General features: G+C 46.9%; 1 protein-coding gene across 1 annotated transcript in view; it reads right to left on the bottom strand.

Moving 5' to 3' along the window:
• Positions 1–14596, bottom strand: part of LOC139386702 (E3 ubiquitin-protein ligase HECW1-like) — a 62331-nt gene that overhangs the window by 18014 nt on the left and 29721 nt on the right. The window contains exons 7-10 of the mRNA XM_071132526.1: positions 10645–10787; positions 10245–10345; positions 8340–9689; positions 8145–8246 (exon numbers count right to left, since the gene is read on the bottom strand). Of these exons, the coding sequence (XP_070988627.1) occupies positions 8145–8246; positions 8340–9689; positions 10245–10345; positions 10645–10787 (1696 nt within the window). The remainder of the gene's footprint in view (positions 1–8144; positions 8247–8339; positions 9690–10244; positions 10346–10644; positions 10788–14596) is intronic.

Raw genomic sequence — 14596 nt, 5'->3', positions numbered from 1 at the left:
AAACTCAAACAGGAAGTACCAGTGATGTGCTCAATACAGAAGTGGTCCAATGAAGCAGATGCTTAGCTACAGCACTGTTTCGCTAGCACAGATGGGAATATGTTCCGGGATTCGTCCAATAACATTGAGGAGTTTACCACATCAGTCACCGGCTTCGTTAATAAGTGCATCGACAACATCATCCCCACAGTGATTGTATGTACAATATTAGTCAAAAGTTTGTACACACCTACTCATTTAAGTGTTTTTCTTTATTTTGATCGTAGCGGGATTTCTTATAAGTGTCTAGATTCGTGTCCCGCTCCTTGAAAGCGGCAGCTCTAGACTTTAGCTCAGTGGGGATGTTGCCTGTAATCCATGGCTTCTGGTTGGGATATGTACAGTACCAGTCAAAAGTTTGGACACACCTACTCATTTCAGTGTTTTTCTTTATTTTTACTATGTTCTACATTTTAGAATAATAGTGAATACATAAAAACTATGAAATAACACATGGAATCATGTAGTAACCAAAAAATATATATTTTATATTTGAGATTCTTCAAAATAGCCAAGCTTTGCCTTGAATAGCCAAGCTTTGCCTCATAAGCTTTACCTTTGCACACTCTTGGCATTCTCTTAACCAGCTTAATGAGATAGTCACCTGGAATGCATTTCAATTAACACGTGTGTCTTGTTAAGTTCATTTGTGCAATTTATTTCCTTCTTAATGTGTTTGAGCCAATCAATTGTGTTGTAACAAGGTAGGGGTAGTACAGTCGTGGCCAAAAGTTTTGAGAATGACACAAATATACATTTTCACAAAGTCTGCTGCCTCAGTTTGTATGATGGCAATTTGCATATACTCCAGAATGTTATGAACATTCAGATGAATTGCAATGAATTCCAAAGTCCCTCTTTAACACGCAAATTAACTGAATCCCCCCAAAATAGTTCACTGCATTACAGCCCTGCCACAAAAGGACCAGCTGACATCATGTCAGTGATTCTCTCGTTAACACAGGTGTGAGTGTTGACGAGGACAAGGCTGGAGATCACTCTGTCATGTTGATTGAGTTTGAATAACAGACTGGAAGCTTAAAAAGGAGGGTGGTGCTTAGAATCATTGTTCTTCCTCTGTAAAATATGGTCACCTGCAAGGAAACACATGCCGTCATCATTGCTTTGCACAAAAAGGGCTTCACAGGCAAGGATATTGCTGCCAGTAAGATTGCACCTAAATTAACCATTTATCGGATCATCAAGAACTTCAAGGAGAGCGGTTCAATTGTTGTGAAGAAGTCTTCAAGGCGCCCAAGAAAGTCCACCAAGCACCAGGACCGTCTCCTAAAGTTGATTCAGATACGGGATCGGGGCTCCACTAGTACAGAACTTACTCAGGAATGGCAGCAGGCAGGTGTGAGTGCATCTGCACGCACAGTGAGGCGTAGACTTTTGGAGGATTGCCTGGTGTCAAGAAGGGCAGCAAAGAAGCCACTTCTCTTCAGGGAAAAACATCAGGGACAGACTGATATTCTGCAAAAGGTACAGGGATTGGACTGCTGAGGACTGGGGTAAAGTAATTTTCTCTGATGAATCCCCTTTCCAATTGTCTGGGGCATCTGGAAAAAAGCTTGTCCGGAGAAGACAAGGTGAGCGCTACCATCAGTCCTGTGCCATGCCAACAGTAAAGCATCCTGAGACCATTCATGTGTGGGGTTGCTTCTCAGCCAAGGGAGTGGGCTCACTCACAATTTTGCCTAAGAACACAGCCATGAATAAAGAATGGTACCAACACATCCTCCGAGATCAACTTCTCCCAACCATCCAGGAACAGTTTGGTGACGAACAATGCCTTTTCCAGCATGATGGAGCACCATGCCATAAGGCAAAAGTGATAACTAAGTGGCTCGGGGAACAAAACAGCGATATTTGAGGTCATGCCGTCCCTTGGAGGGGTGCGTCACTTGAGTGGGTTGAGTCACTGACGTGATCTTCCTGTCTGGGTTGGCGCCCCCCCTTGGGTTGTGCCGTGGCGGAGATCTTTGTGGGCTATACTCGGCCTTGTCTCAGAATGGTAAGTTGGGGGTTGAAGATATCCCTCTAGTGGTGTGGGGGTTGTGCTTTGGCAAAGTGGGTGGGGTTATATCCTTCCTGTTTGGCCCTGTCCGGGGGTATCATCGGATGGGGCCACAGTGTCTCCTGACCCCTCCTGTCTCAGCCTCCAGTATTTATGCTGCAGTAGTTTATGTGTCGGGGGGCTAAGGTCAGTTTGTTATATCTGGAGTACTTCTCCTGTCTTATCCGGTGTCCTGTGTGAATTTAAGTATGCTCTCTCTAATTCTCTCTTTCTTTCTCTCTCTCGGAGGACCTGAGCCCTAGGACCATGCCTCAGGACTACCTGGCATGATGATTCCTTGCTGTCCCCAGTCCACCTGGCCGTGCTGCTGCTCCAGTTTCAACTGTTCTGCCTGCGGCTATGGAATCCTGACCTATTCACCGGACGTACTACCTGTCCCAGACCTGCTGTTTTCAACTCTCTAGAGACAGCAGGAGTGGTAGAGATACTCTTAATTATCGGCTATGAAAAGCCAACTGACATTTACTCCTGAGGTGCTGACTTGCTGCACCCTCAACAACTACTGTGATTATTATTATTTGACCATGCTGGTCATTTATGAATGTGTTAATGTTTGAACATTTGAACATCTTGGCCATGTTTTGTTATAATCTCCACCCGGCACAGCCAGAAGAGGACTGCACACCTCATAGCCTGGTTCCTCTCTAGGTTTCTTCCTAGGTTTTGGCCTTTTCTAGGGAGTTTTTCCTAGCCACCGTGCTTCTACACCTGCATTGCTTGCTGTTTGGGGTTTTAGACTGGGTTTCTGTACAGCACTTTGAGATATCAGCTGATGTACGAAGGGCTATATAAATACATTTGATTTGATTTATTTCGGGGCCATGGCCAGGAAACTCCCCAGACCTTAGTCCCATTGAGAACTTGTGGTCAATCCTCATAAGGCGGGTACAAACAAAAACCCACAAATTCTGACAAACTCCAAGCCTTGATTATGCAAGAATGGGCTGCCATCATTCAGGATGTGGACCAGAAGTTAATTGACAGCATGCCAGGGCAGATTGCAGAGGTCTTGAAAAAGAAGGGTCAACACTGCAAATTTTGACTCTGCATCAACTTCATGTAATTGTCAATAAAAGCCTTTGACACTTGTGAAATGCTTGTAATTATATTTCAGTATTCCATAGTAACATCTGACAAAAATATCTAAAGACACTGAGGCAGCAGACTTTGTGAAAATTAATATTTGTGTCATTCTCTAAACCCTTTGGCCAAGAGTGTATACAGAAGATCAGGAAACACAGGTCCGCGCCCAGGAGGTCCATGGGGCGATGCACAATTGGCCTAGCGTCGTCCGGGTTAGGGAGGGATTGGTCGGTAGGGATCTCCTTGTCTCATCGCGCTCCAGCGACTCCTGTGGCGGGCCGGGCGCAGTGCGCGCTAGCCAATGTTGTCAGGTGCACGGTGTAGCCTCCGACACATTGGTGTGGCTGGCTTCCGGGTTGGACACGCGCTGTGTTAAGAAGCAGTACGGCTGGTTGGGTTGTGTATCGGAGGACACATGACATTCAGCCTTCGTCTCTCCCGAGCCCGTACGGGAGTTGTAGCAATGAGACAAGATAGTAGCTACTACAACAATTGGATACCACGAAATTGGGGAGAAAAAGGGGTTAAATAAAAAATAAATAAAAAAATAAAAAAGATCAGGAAACAGACTCCAGTGTCAAATCTGCTGAATTGGAGAATCGCCTCTTGAATCGGGGCAACAGCGTTCAGGTCCCGAAAGATGCCGGTATAAGGGCTGGAATACTTGACAGAGATAACTTGTTGCGAAGGTGAGTGCCTTGTGATACATCAGAGAGTGTGTATTCTGTTACAAAATACAACACTGAAGCAGAGAACATTAAGAATCATCCAAAGTGATATGCTACTACGCCAAGTCTTCCCTGAGCCACCAGTCATACGCTTGTCCGACCCTAGATGTGCGACCCTAAATGACAAATTAGTCCACAGTTATCTTCCTGGGGACTCTCAAAAAACTTGGCTGGACCACAAACCCAGATGTAACCAGTGCAACCATTGCAGAAATATTGCACAGAATAAGTATTTTGTTGACACAGCTTCTAAAATGGAGTATTACGTCAAGCATTTCATTAACTGCAAAACCACTCATGTCATCTATAGATTGGAATGTCCACAGTGCAAGGTGTTCTACATTGGACGGACAAAGTGACGCCTTCAAGACTGCTTAGTGGAACACAAGTACGCCATACGGGTAGGCAATGAAGACGACCCCATGGCAAGGCACTACAAGTCCTTACACCATGGCAACCCTGCCTCCCTACAAGCTATGGGTATTGATCATGTTCCGGCCTCAATTAGAAAAGGGGACCGTCTTAAACAGTTAAATCAAAGGGAAAGTTTTGGAATTTACAAGCTACAGGCCACTAAGTACCCTGGTTTAAATGAAGATATGGATTTACAAGCTACAGGCCACTAAGTACCCTCGTTTAAATGAAGATATGGATTTCTCACCCTTCCTGTAGGGTAGTGATAGGTCCATTTGCTGTCATCTAGTGGACATTTTGCTCCATTGCCCTCAGCTATGTTTAGACTGTTGTTGTTCATGTTTGATGTGTTTGAGTGTACTATGGAATATATTGCTCTCTTATTCTTGACACTTCTCCTAGTCATTTTTAAGGTTATAACTACCTTTCTAGGCATTCTGATACTTCTAGCTTGGAGTTAAATTTTTTGATAACATAGCTACAGTATTTAACTTTTTAATGTGTATAATATTGCTTACTAGGTGTGTCCAATCAATTTTGCAACCAGTCCCTCTTCAAATTAGGGCTAATTGGAAAAGCTGTTCAAAAGAGGACATTGTATTATTTCTTTGTACCCACTGACGAAGGCCATAAAGCTGAAACACGTCAGACCCTTAAAACGTTGTTTCTATTGAACATGCCATACAAGGGCCTCCCGGGTGGCGCAGTGGTTAAGGGCGCTGTACTGCAGCACCAGCTGTGCCATCAGAGTCCCTGGGTTCGCGCCCAGGCTCTGTCGTAACCGGCCGCGACCGGGAGGTCTGTGGGGCGACGCACAATTGGCCTAGCGTCGTCTGGGATTGGTCAGTAGGGATCTCATTGTCTCATCGCGCACCAGCAACTCCTGTGGCTGGCAGTGCGCGCTAGCCGAGGTTGCCAGGTGCACGGTGTAGCCTCCGACACATTGGTGCGGCTGGCTTCCGGGTTGGATGCACGCTGTGTTAAGAAGCAGTACGGCTGGTTGGGTTGTGTCGGAGGACGCATGAGCCTTCGTCTCTCCCGAGCCCGTACAGGAGTTGTAGCAATGAGACAAGATGGATACCACGAAATTGGGGAGAAAAAAGGGTAATTTTTTTTTTTTAAACAAAAAAAAAAAAAAGAACATGCCATACAAATAAAGGCATTTTAATTAATTATATGAAGAGTGCCTTTGTCCTTCTTTCTTTTTAAGGTACACTTGTTAATTGACATGCATTCCAGGTGACTACCTCAAAGCTGGTTGAGAGAATGCCAACAGTGTGCAAAGCTGTCATCAAGGGTGGCTACTTTGAAGAACCTCAAATATAAAATATATTTTTATTTGGTTAATACATGATACATGATTCCATATGTGTTATGTAATAATTGTGATCACTATAGTTGTCTTCACTATTATTTTGCAATGTAGAAAATAGTAAAAATAAAGAAAAACCCTGAAATGAGTAGGTGTGTCCAAACTTTTGACTGGTACTGTACATTTCCCAACCAGAAGCCACGGATTACATGCAACATCCCCACTGAGCAAAAGTCTAGAGCTGCCGCTTTCAAGGAGCGGGAAACTAATCCAGACACTTATAAGAAATCCTGCTACGATCTTTGACAAGCCATTAAACCCTCAAATATCAGTACAGGACTAAGATTGAATCCTACTACAATGGCTCTGACACTCGTTAGATGTGGCAAGGCTTGCAAACTATCACTGATTACAAAGGGAAACCCTGCCGTGAGCTGCCCAGTGACACAAGCCTATCAGATGACCTAAATCCCTTCTATAACCACTATGATTATTATTTGACCCTGCTGGTCATGTATGAATGTTTTAACATCTTGAAAAACAATCTAGCCTTGTACTCCTATAATCTCCATCAGGACAGCCAGAAGAGGACTGGACAACCCTCAGAGCCTGGTTCCTCTCTAGGTTTCGTCCTAGGTTCCTTCTACATCTGCATTGCTTGCTTTTTGGGGTTTTAGGCTGGGTTTCTGTATAAGCACTTTGTGACACCTGGTGATGTAAAAAGGGCTTTATAAATACATTTGATTGATATGCTCGCATCGAGGCAAGCGACACTGAACTATGCATGAGAGCACCAGCTGTTCTGGACGACTGTGTTCTCTTGCTCTCCGTAGCAGGGCAATTTGTGACTTGTTTTGGTAATCAGTGGCTGTATCGGAGGAGGAGTGGTTTAATTTATTTTCTGAATGTATTTCACCAGCTTCTCAGGCTCAATCTCAGAGTGCTTCATTCTGTAACTAGAGGACTCCTGATATCTCCAGGAGTGGTAAGTATAATTTATTTTGTCTTTATCTGTTGTGGTCTAGTACTATCTTTTTGCTAGCTAGGGCCATCTACTTTAAGTGCTACATGTCTTCCCAGTGGCCTACTTGGTGTGTGAACTGCTGACTGCTCATAATTTAAAGATAGTTGTGACACATCAACCAGGATCAAAGGGCAGGGCAATTTGTAAATTGTTTTGGTAATCAGTGGCTGTATTGGACGGGGAGTGATGTCACCTCTTCTAGGCAATCAGCAATTACTACAGGGAGGTGTGCTCCACCTCTGCTAGGCAATTAACAATTAGTGTTAGTTCTTCAGTTTCCCCTGATTTCTCAGTGGCAACTGTATGCGACAGTCATGTCAGTGGCAGTTTTGTTGTGAAACTAAGACCGTCGCCAAAACATAGACTGTTCTGCAGAGTTATTCAAGGAAGGCTCCACACCACTCTCTCACTTGAGTATCTTACCCAGCTATTTACAGATCATCCCATTTCTCTTTTGTATCTTTGTCAACTATGTGTTTGTTTTCTATACCTGTTCACACCTCTCCCTGTAGGCTTTACAGATGCTCTTCACACCTTGGCTGCAACCCTTCTAATTTAGTGTACCCTGCACGCACAACCCATGTGGAATTCTGGGTCCCTGGCAGCATTTGAAACTGCCCATCTGCGGTAAAGAATGACAAGTTCATCTAAACCTACGCTGCCATTCAGTGCCCTTGGAAAGTTCCTCAATGAGCTTGACACCTTGATAAGCTAATTTCCTGACGATGGCATCTGCCTTTGATTAATTTCTTTCCAACTCTCTCCTTCCTCTTTGCCTCTTTTGACCTCACCATTTCCCAATCCTCTCCAACTCACCAGGCAGGCAATACACTTGACCTCATCTTTACTAGAGGCTGCTCGTCTTCTAATCTCACTCCAACACCCCCCCCCCCCATTCTCTGATCACTACTTTGTTTCATTTTCTCCCTTTCCTCCAACCCTAAACACTCAGCAGCTACCTAGATGGTCATGCGCTGTCGCAGGACCTATCATCCTTTCACTCCCTCCTCTCTACCTTCTCTTCCTCTGTATCCACTGCCAAAGCCACTTTCTACCACTCAACATTTCAAGCTTCTACCTCTAACCCTAGGGAACTCTTTTCCACCTTCTCCTCCCTTCTTAATCCTCCATCCCTCCCCCTCCCTCCGCCCTCTCTGCGGACGACTTTGTCTCCACTTTGAAAAAAAGGGTGACAACATCTGCTACCCTATTGAGTCCACTGGTCACACAGAACTACCCTACACCTTGAACTCTTTCTCCCCTCTCTCTCTGGATGACATCATGCAACTAGTGAGATCTGGCCGCCCGACAACCTGCGCGCTTGACCCCATCCCCTCCTCCCTTCTCCAGACCTCTGGATCTCAGATCTCTAGAGACCTTCTCCCATTCCTCATGCATATTCCTTGTTTATCAACAAGGAATATGCATGATTTAACTCAGACAACATTTATACCAAATGCTTACTTGGTGGCAGTGGTTCATCGATGGTGGGGTAGTGATGAGAATCAGGACGCAGAGCAGGAAGCTGGCTAACTGGAGGATGACTGGAAGGTAAGGGACAATCTCCTATGGGACGACAAAAACAGGTCAGTCTACCCTAAGTTATCCAAACTACATCTCCATATCTCAAGTTAGTATTCAGTGAGGAGCTCAACTCACGTCCTATCCTCCCACTGGGCCCAGCCACGGGTGACTCTCCATTTCCCATGAAGCTCTGGGGGCTCTGGACCTGCGTGGATGGGGCCTCTTGCCATTGGGGCATGCCATCCCCTGGCTCCCTGCTCTCTGCCCCGCTCACCTCCATGTCCTCATCCTCTTGGGAGGAGAAAGCACTGCTCCCCTCAGATGTCCTGCTTGCAGCCAGTAGAGGTGCCCGGGTGTGGCCTACTCGGCCCTCGTAGCATGAGCTACTACAGCAGGGCTCCATGTCATCCTCGTCGGATACTCTCTGGTGACCCCTGACCTGGCCCTGGGGGTGGCGGCCCTTGCTGTCCAGCAGCAGGGCCAGGTCGGACAGACGCTCAATGGACAGGCTGCGGGGAAGGGTCCTCCTTGGGCCAGGGGTCAGGGGCTCGGCCTTCTCATCCTCTTCTGAGCCATCCTGGTCCCTGGGGCTTAGCTGGTCAGGGCCTGGGTCTGGGTCTGGATCTGGGTCCAAGTCGGACTCCATCTCAGCCTCAGCCTGCTCTCCCTCCCCGTCCTCCTGGGTTTCTGGCTGGGCAGAGGGCAAGCTGTGGAGGAGGTGGTGGATGCGGATGTAGTGTGAGCGAGGGGTTTCAGGCTCCCCGCAAGCCGAGGCGATGACTGTCTCCAGCTCGGACACAGGCAGGGAGCAGGGCCGGTTCTTACGTCTAGGGGTGGTCCTGACGCGCAGGGAGCAGCAGTCCTCGTCTCCCTCTTCCTGCCCCACTGCCTGCTGTTCTGCTGGCCCTCGAGAGGCTCCAAACGCTGCACTCTCCATGTCCTGCACTACAGCAGAGTGTACTGCAGAGCTGAACTGACCCTCTACTGGGGCACTTTCCACCCCCTCTGCCCACTCAGCCTCCTGCCCAATAGCCCTCTGCTCCTCTGGGACAGCAGGCTGAGGACTAGTGGGGGTCTGCTGGTCCCCTTCCTCACTGTTCTCCTCTACCGTGGGTAGCTTCTCTGCAGCAGCCACAAACGCCTCCCCATGGGCACCATGGACTTCTGGTTCGCTTGGTTCTGTTTTTAGGGTCTCGGCTCTGGAACAGCCAGGCCCTGAGTCTCCATCTCCATCTGTGGGCTGCTTTGAACTCGAAGGCCTTGCTGGATCCCCCTCCATAGGAGTGTCAGTATCTGTATCCCCTCCAATAGGGAGTTCTGGAGCTCCAGTATATTCCTCCTCATCCATGGGGAGTTCAGGAGCCCCCGGATCCAGGCTCATGGTGTCCTCTGCCTGGCCTTGGGCCTGGGAGGACTGGCCTTCCCCTAGGTTCTCCTGCACAGCGGCACACTCAGGCTCCGTGCTGAGAGACATGTCCTCATCATCTGCAGGGGGAGAACAGAGCTCATTACCTCACAGTCAGGGGCCTGGCTACGACACAGTAGGGCATATCCACATTAACTCACACTCTTTTAACTCTTAATAGACTATTCTGTTTCTGCTATGGTATGTCAATAAATATAAAATATTGTATAGACCGAAGCAGCATGACAATATGGCACATGACAATACCAGAATAATCAATGCTTAATATCTGCCTGTCCAAACCTAGATATGACAGTTGATATTTACAGACATACAGTAGATATTATATATTCTAATTGTCCTACCTCTGTATTAAGAAACAGACTAATTGAACCTAAATGAGAGGAAGAAGACAAATAGGATGTGAACAAACCTGGGTTCAAATACTATGAGTTTTGATTGAGCCTACTGAGAGAACCAGATGGGTGGGGTTTGTAACTGTGGGACTATTCCCTGAGCTCCATTACGCCAGGCAAGTTTGATCAACTGCAGATAAAGTGTTTGAAGGAAAACTAGTACTATTTGAACCCAGGTCTGTACGTGTGTGAGATGATGTGTGTGAGAGAAAAAGGAACCTGGATGAATGGAGGAAGTGATCTCAAATCTGAACTGCAGCTGTCCACTGACATGTTCCGTCGGCAGCCTTCGGCCCAGTGTGTAGCTGACCACACGGTCACTATGGAGGAGGAAAGAAAGAGGGGAGGGAGAGAGGAGAGGTGAGAGATAAAGAGAGGGGGGTGAGAGAGGGAGAAAGAAAGAGAAAGAAAGGGAGGTGAACATAGGGTGAAGGGGGGGGGGGGGGGGGGGGGGTTGGGATTCAAGAGGGAGACGTGTTACTTTATGATTCAACCCCCCCACATTTTGGTGTTTGCCCTGAATTAGAGGGCTCTTGTAAAGGGTTTCCAAAATATCAACTCATAAGCATTTGATTATCCTGATAATCCTATGAGCGTCCTGTTTATTCCTGAGCCATACCCAATAGCATGCTTCTCCAGTAGCCGCTGCACAGGCATGGACAGCTTGCCCAGGAAACGTTTGATGATGGGACGACTCTTGGCAAACTTATCTTTCACCTCGATCTCCAGAACGTCCGTGGGCAGAGACACAAAGTTGAAGCGCTGAGGAGAGCGAGAAAGACATAGAATCCATTTTTAAATGCCTGTATAGGGGCTGTGTGTAAGTATGCGTGTAGTGTTAGAGATGCGTGTCACTGTGAGATGCTTGTGTAGTTGTTAGTAGTATTGAAAACACTTGCAGCTACAGGAAACAAAGAGGGAGCTTTCCATGGTGCTGAACTCAAAGTAAGACTAAGTTTAACTTTGGAATGGAGGGAATAATACATATGACACAATGCATTACCCAACCATGTGTAACCTCAAATGACAGTGATGGCAAAATGTAAAGGTAAAGAAAAAATGAAACCTCTTTAAATTGGACATCATTTTTTAAATTCACCCTGTGATCTCTATAACATATGAGCTATGAACTGGCATCCCTCCAGATATCTCTATATCTCTACATGAACTGACCTCTATGGTTGTAGCTTACTGTACTGTTCTGTAGTGTACTGTGCTGTTCTGTACTTGTAACAGAACATTAATGCATCAGATATCACTGGCTCAGTATTACAGTAGATAACCCCCTGCCTGCCTAAAGCATACAGCGAGCATGTTTGCATGCATTTTTTAAATAATTGTCCTAAATTGCAGGTCATATAGTAAAGGGATGTAAAAGTAGTCCATAATGTATACATACAATAGATATAGGATCTGTGGTAGTGGTAGTAGCAATAGTAGAAGAGGCAGTAGCAGTGGAGGCTCCTCAGAGGATGAAAGGGAAGCCCATCCTCAGTGAATTTCATAAAAATATAAATAGTGAAACAATGAAAAAGTTCCCTTACATTGGTATCCCAGGAAATTTGAGGTTTTATTACATACAGTCGGGAGGAACTACTGGAAATAAGAGCAACGTCAACTCACCATCATTACGACCAGGAATACGACTTTCCCGAAGCGGATCCTGTGTTTTGCCCACCACCCAGGACAATGGATCGGATCCCAACCGGCAAACCAAAACAACGACGCCGTAAAAGGGGCAGACGAAGCGGTCTTCTGGTCAGGCTCCGGAGACGGGCACATCGCACACTGCTCCCGAGCATACTACTCGCCAATGTCCAGTCTCTTACTACAAGTTTGATGACATCCGAGCAAGGGTAGCATTCCAGAGAGACATCAGAGACTGTAACATTCTTTGCTTCACGGAAACATGGCTCACTCGAGACACGCTATCGAAGTCGGTACAGCCAGCTGGTTTCTTCACGCATCGCACCGAGAGAAACTAGCATCTTTCTGGTAGAAGAGGGGCGGGGGGGGGGGGGGGGGGGGGGGGGGGGGTATGCCTTATGATTAACGAAACGTGGTGTGATCATAACAACATATAGGAACTCAAGTCCTTCTGTTCACCTGACTTAGAATTCCTCACAATCAAATGTTGACCGCATTATCTACCAAGAGAATTCTCTTCGATTATAATCACAGCATATATTCCCCCCCCCAAGCATCGATGGCCCTGAACAGACTTTATTTGACTCTATGTAAACTGGAAACCACATATCCTGAGGCTGCATTCATTGTAGCTGGGGATTTTAACAAGGCTAATCTGAAAACAAGACTCCCTAAATTCTATCAGCATATCGATTGTGCTACTAGGGCTGGTAAAACCCTAGATTATTGTTATTTTAACTTCCACGACGCATATAAGGCCCTCCCCCGCCCTCCTTTCGGAAAAGCTGACCACGACTCCATTTTGTTGCTTCCAGCCTACAGACAGAAACTAAAACAGGAAGCTCCCGCGCTCAGGTCTGTTCAATGCTGGTCCGACCAATCTGATTCCACACTTCAAGATTGCTTCAATCACGTGGATTGGGATATGTTCCGCATTGCGTCAAACAACAACAGTGACGAATACGCTGATTCGATGAGCGAGTTTATTAGCAAGTGCATCGGCGATGTCATACCCACAGCAACTATTAAAACATTCCCAAACCAGAAACCGTGGATTGATGACAGCATTCGCACGAAACAAAGCGCAAACCACTGCTTTTAACCAGGGCAAGGTGACCGGAAACATGACCGAATACAAACAGTGTAGCTATTCCCTCCGCAAGGCAATCAAACAAGCCAAGCGTCAGTATAGAGACAAAGGAGAGTCGCAATTCAACGGCTCAGACACAAGAGGTATGTGGCAGGGTCTACAGTCAATCACGGATTACAAAAAGAAAACCAGCCCCGTCGCGGTCCACGATGTCTTGCTCCCAGACAGACTAAACAACTTCTTTGCTCGCTTTGAGGTCAATACAGTGCAACTGACACGGCCCGCTACCAAAACCTGCGGACTCCCCTTCACTGCAGCCGACGTGAGTAAAACATTTAAATGTGTTAACCCTCGCAAGGCTGCAGGCCCAGACGGCATCCCCAGCCACGTCCTCAGCGCATGCGCAGACCAGCTGGCTGGTGTGTTTACGGACATATTCAATCAATCCTTATCCCAGTCTGCTGTTCCCACATGCTTCAAGAGGGCGACCATTGTTCCTGTTCCCAAAAAAGCTAAGGTAACTGAGCTAAACAACTACCGCCCCGTAGCACTCACTTCCGTCATCATGAAGTCCTTTGAGAGACTAGTCAAGGACCATATTATCTCCACCCTACCTGACACCCTAGACCCACTCCAATTTGCTTACCACCCCAAAAGGTCCACAGACGACGCAATCGCAACCACAATGCACAATGCCCTAACCCATCTGAACAAGAGGAATACCTATGAGAGAATGCTGTTTATCGACTACAACTCAGCATTTAACACCATAGTACCCTCCAAACTCGTCATCAAGCTCGAGACCCTGGGTCTCGACCCCGCCCTGTGCAACTGGGTACTGGACTTCCTGACGGGCCGCCCCCAGGTGGTGAGGGTAGGTAACAACATCTCCACCCCTCTGATCCTCAACACTGGGGCCCCACAAGGGTGCGTTCTGAGCTCTCTCCTGTACTCCCTGTTCACCCACGACTGCGTGGCCATGCACACCTCCAACTCAATCATCAAATTTGCAGACGACAGTGGTAGGCTTGATTAACAACAACTACGAGACGGCCTACAGAGAGGAGGTGAGGGCCCTCGGAGTGTGGTGTCAGGAAAATAACCTCACACTCAACGCCAACAAAACAAAGGAGATGATCGTGGACTTCAGGAAACAGCAGAGGGAGCACCCCCCTATCCACATCAACGGGACAGTAGTGGAGAGGGTAGTAAGTTTTGAGTTCCTCTGCGTACACATCACAGACAAACTGAATTGGTCCTCCCACACAGACAGCGTGGTGAAGAAGGCGCAGCAGCGCTTCTTCAACCACAGGAGGCTGAAGAAATTTGGCTTGTCACCAAAAGCACTCACAAACTTACAGATGCACAATCGAGAGCATCCTGTCGAGCTGTATCACCGCCTGGTACGGCAACTGCTCCGCCCACAACCATAAGGCTCTCCAGAGGGTAGAGAGGTCTGCACAATGCATCACCGTGAGAAAACTACCTGCCCTCCAGGACACCTACACCACCCGATGTCACAGGAAGGCCATAAAGATCATCAAGGACAACAACCACCCGAGCCACTGCCTGTACACCCTGTTATAATCCAGAAGATGAAGTCAGTACAGGTGCATCAAAGCAGGGACCGAGAGACTGAAAAACAGCTTCTATCTCAAGGCCATCAGGCTGTTAAACAGCCACCACTACCATTGAGTGGCTGCTGCCAACATACTGACTCAATTCCAGCCACTTTAATAATGTAAAAAATGTATCTCTAGCCACTTTAAACAATGCCACTTAATATAATGTTTACATACCCTACATTACTCATCTCATATGTATATACTGTACT

The sequence above is a fragment of the Oncorhynchus clarkii genome, chromosome 28 (genome assembly GCF_045791955.1).
Source record: "Oncorhynchus clarkii lewisi isolate Uvic-CL-2024 chromosome 28, UVic_Ocla_1.0, whole genome shotgun sequence".
Classification (NCBI taxonomy): Eukaryota; Metazoa; Chordata; class Actinopteri; order Salmoniformes; family Salmonidae; genus Oncorhynchus; species Oncorhynchus clarkii.
This window is presented reverse-complemented; position numbering and strand designations above follow the sequence as displayed.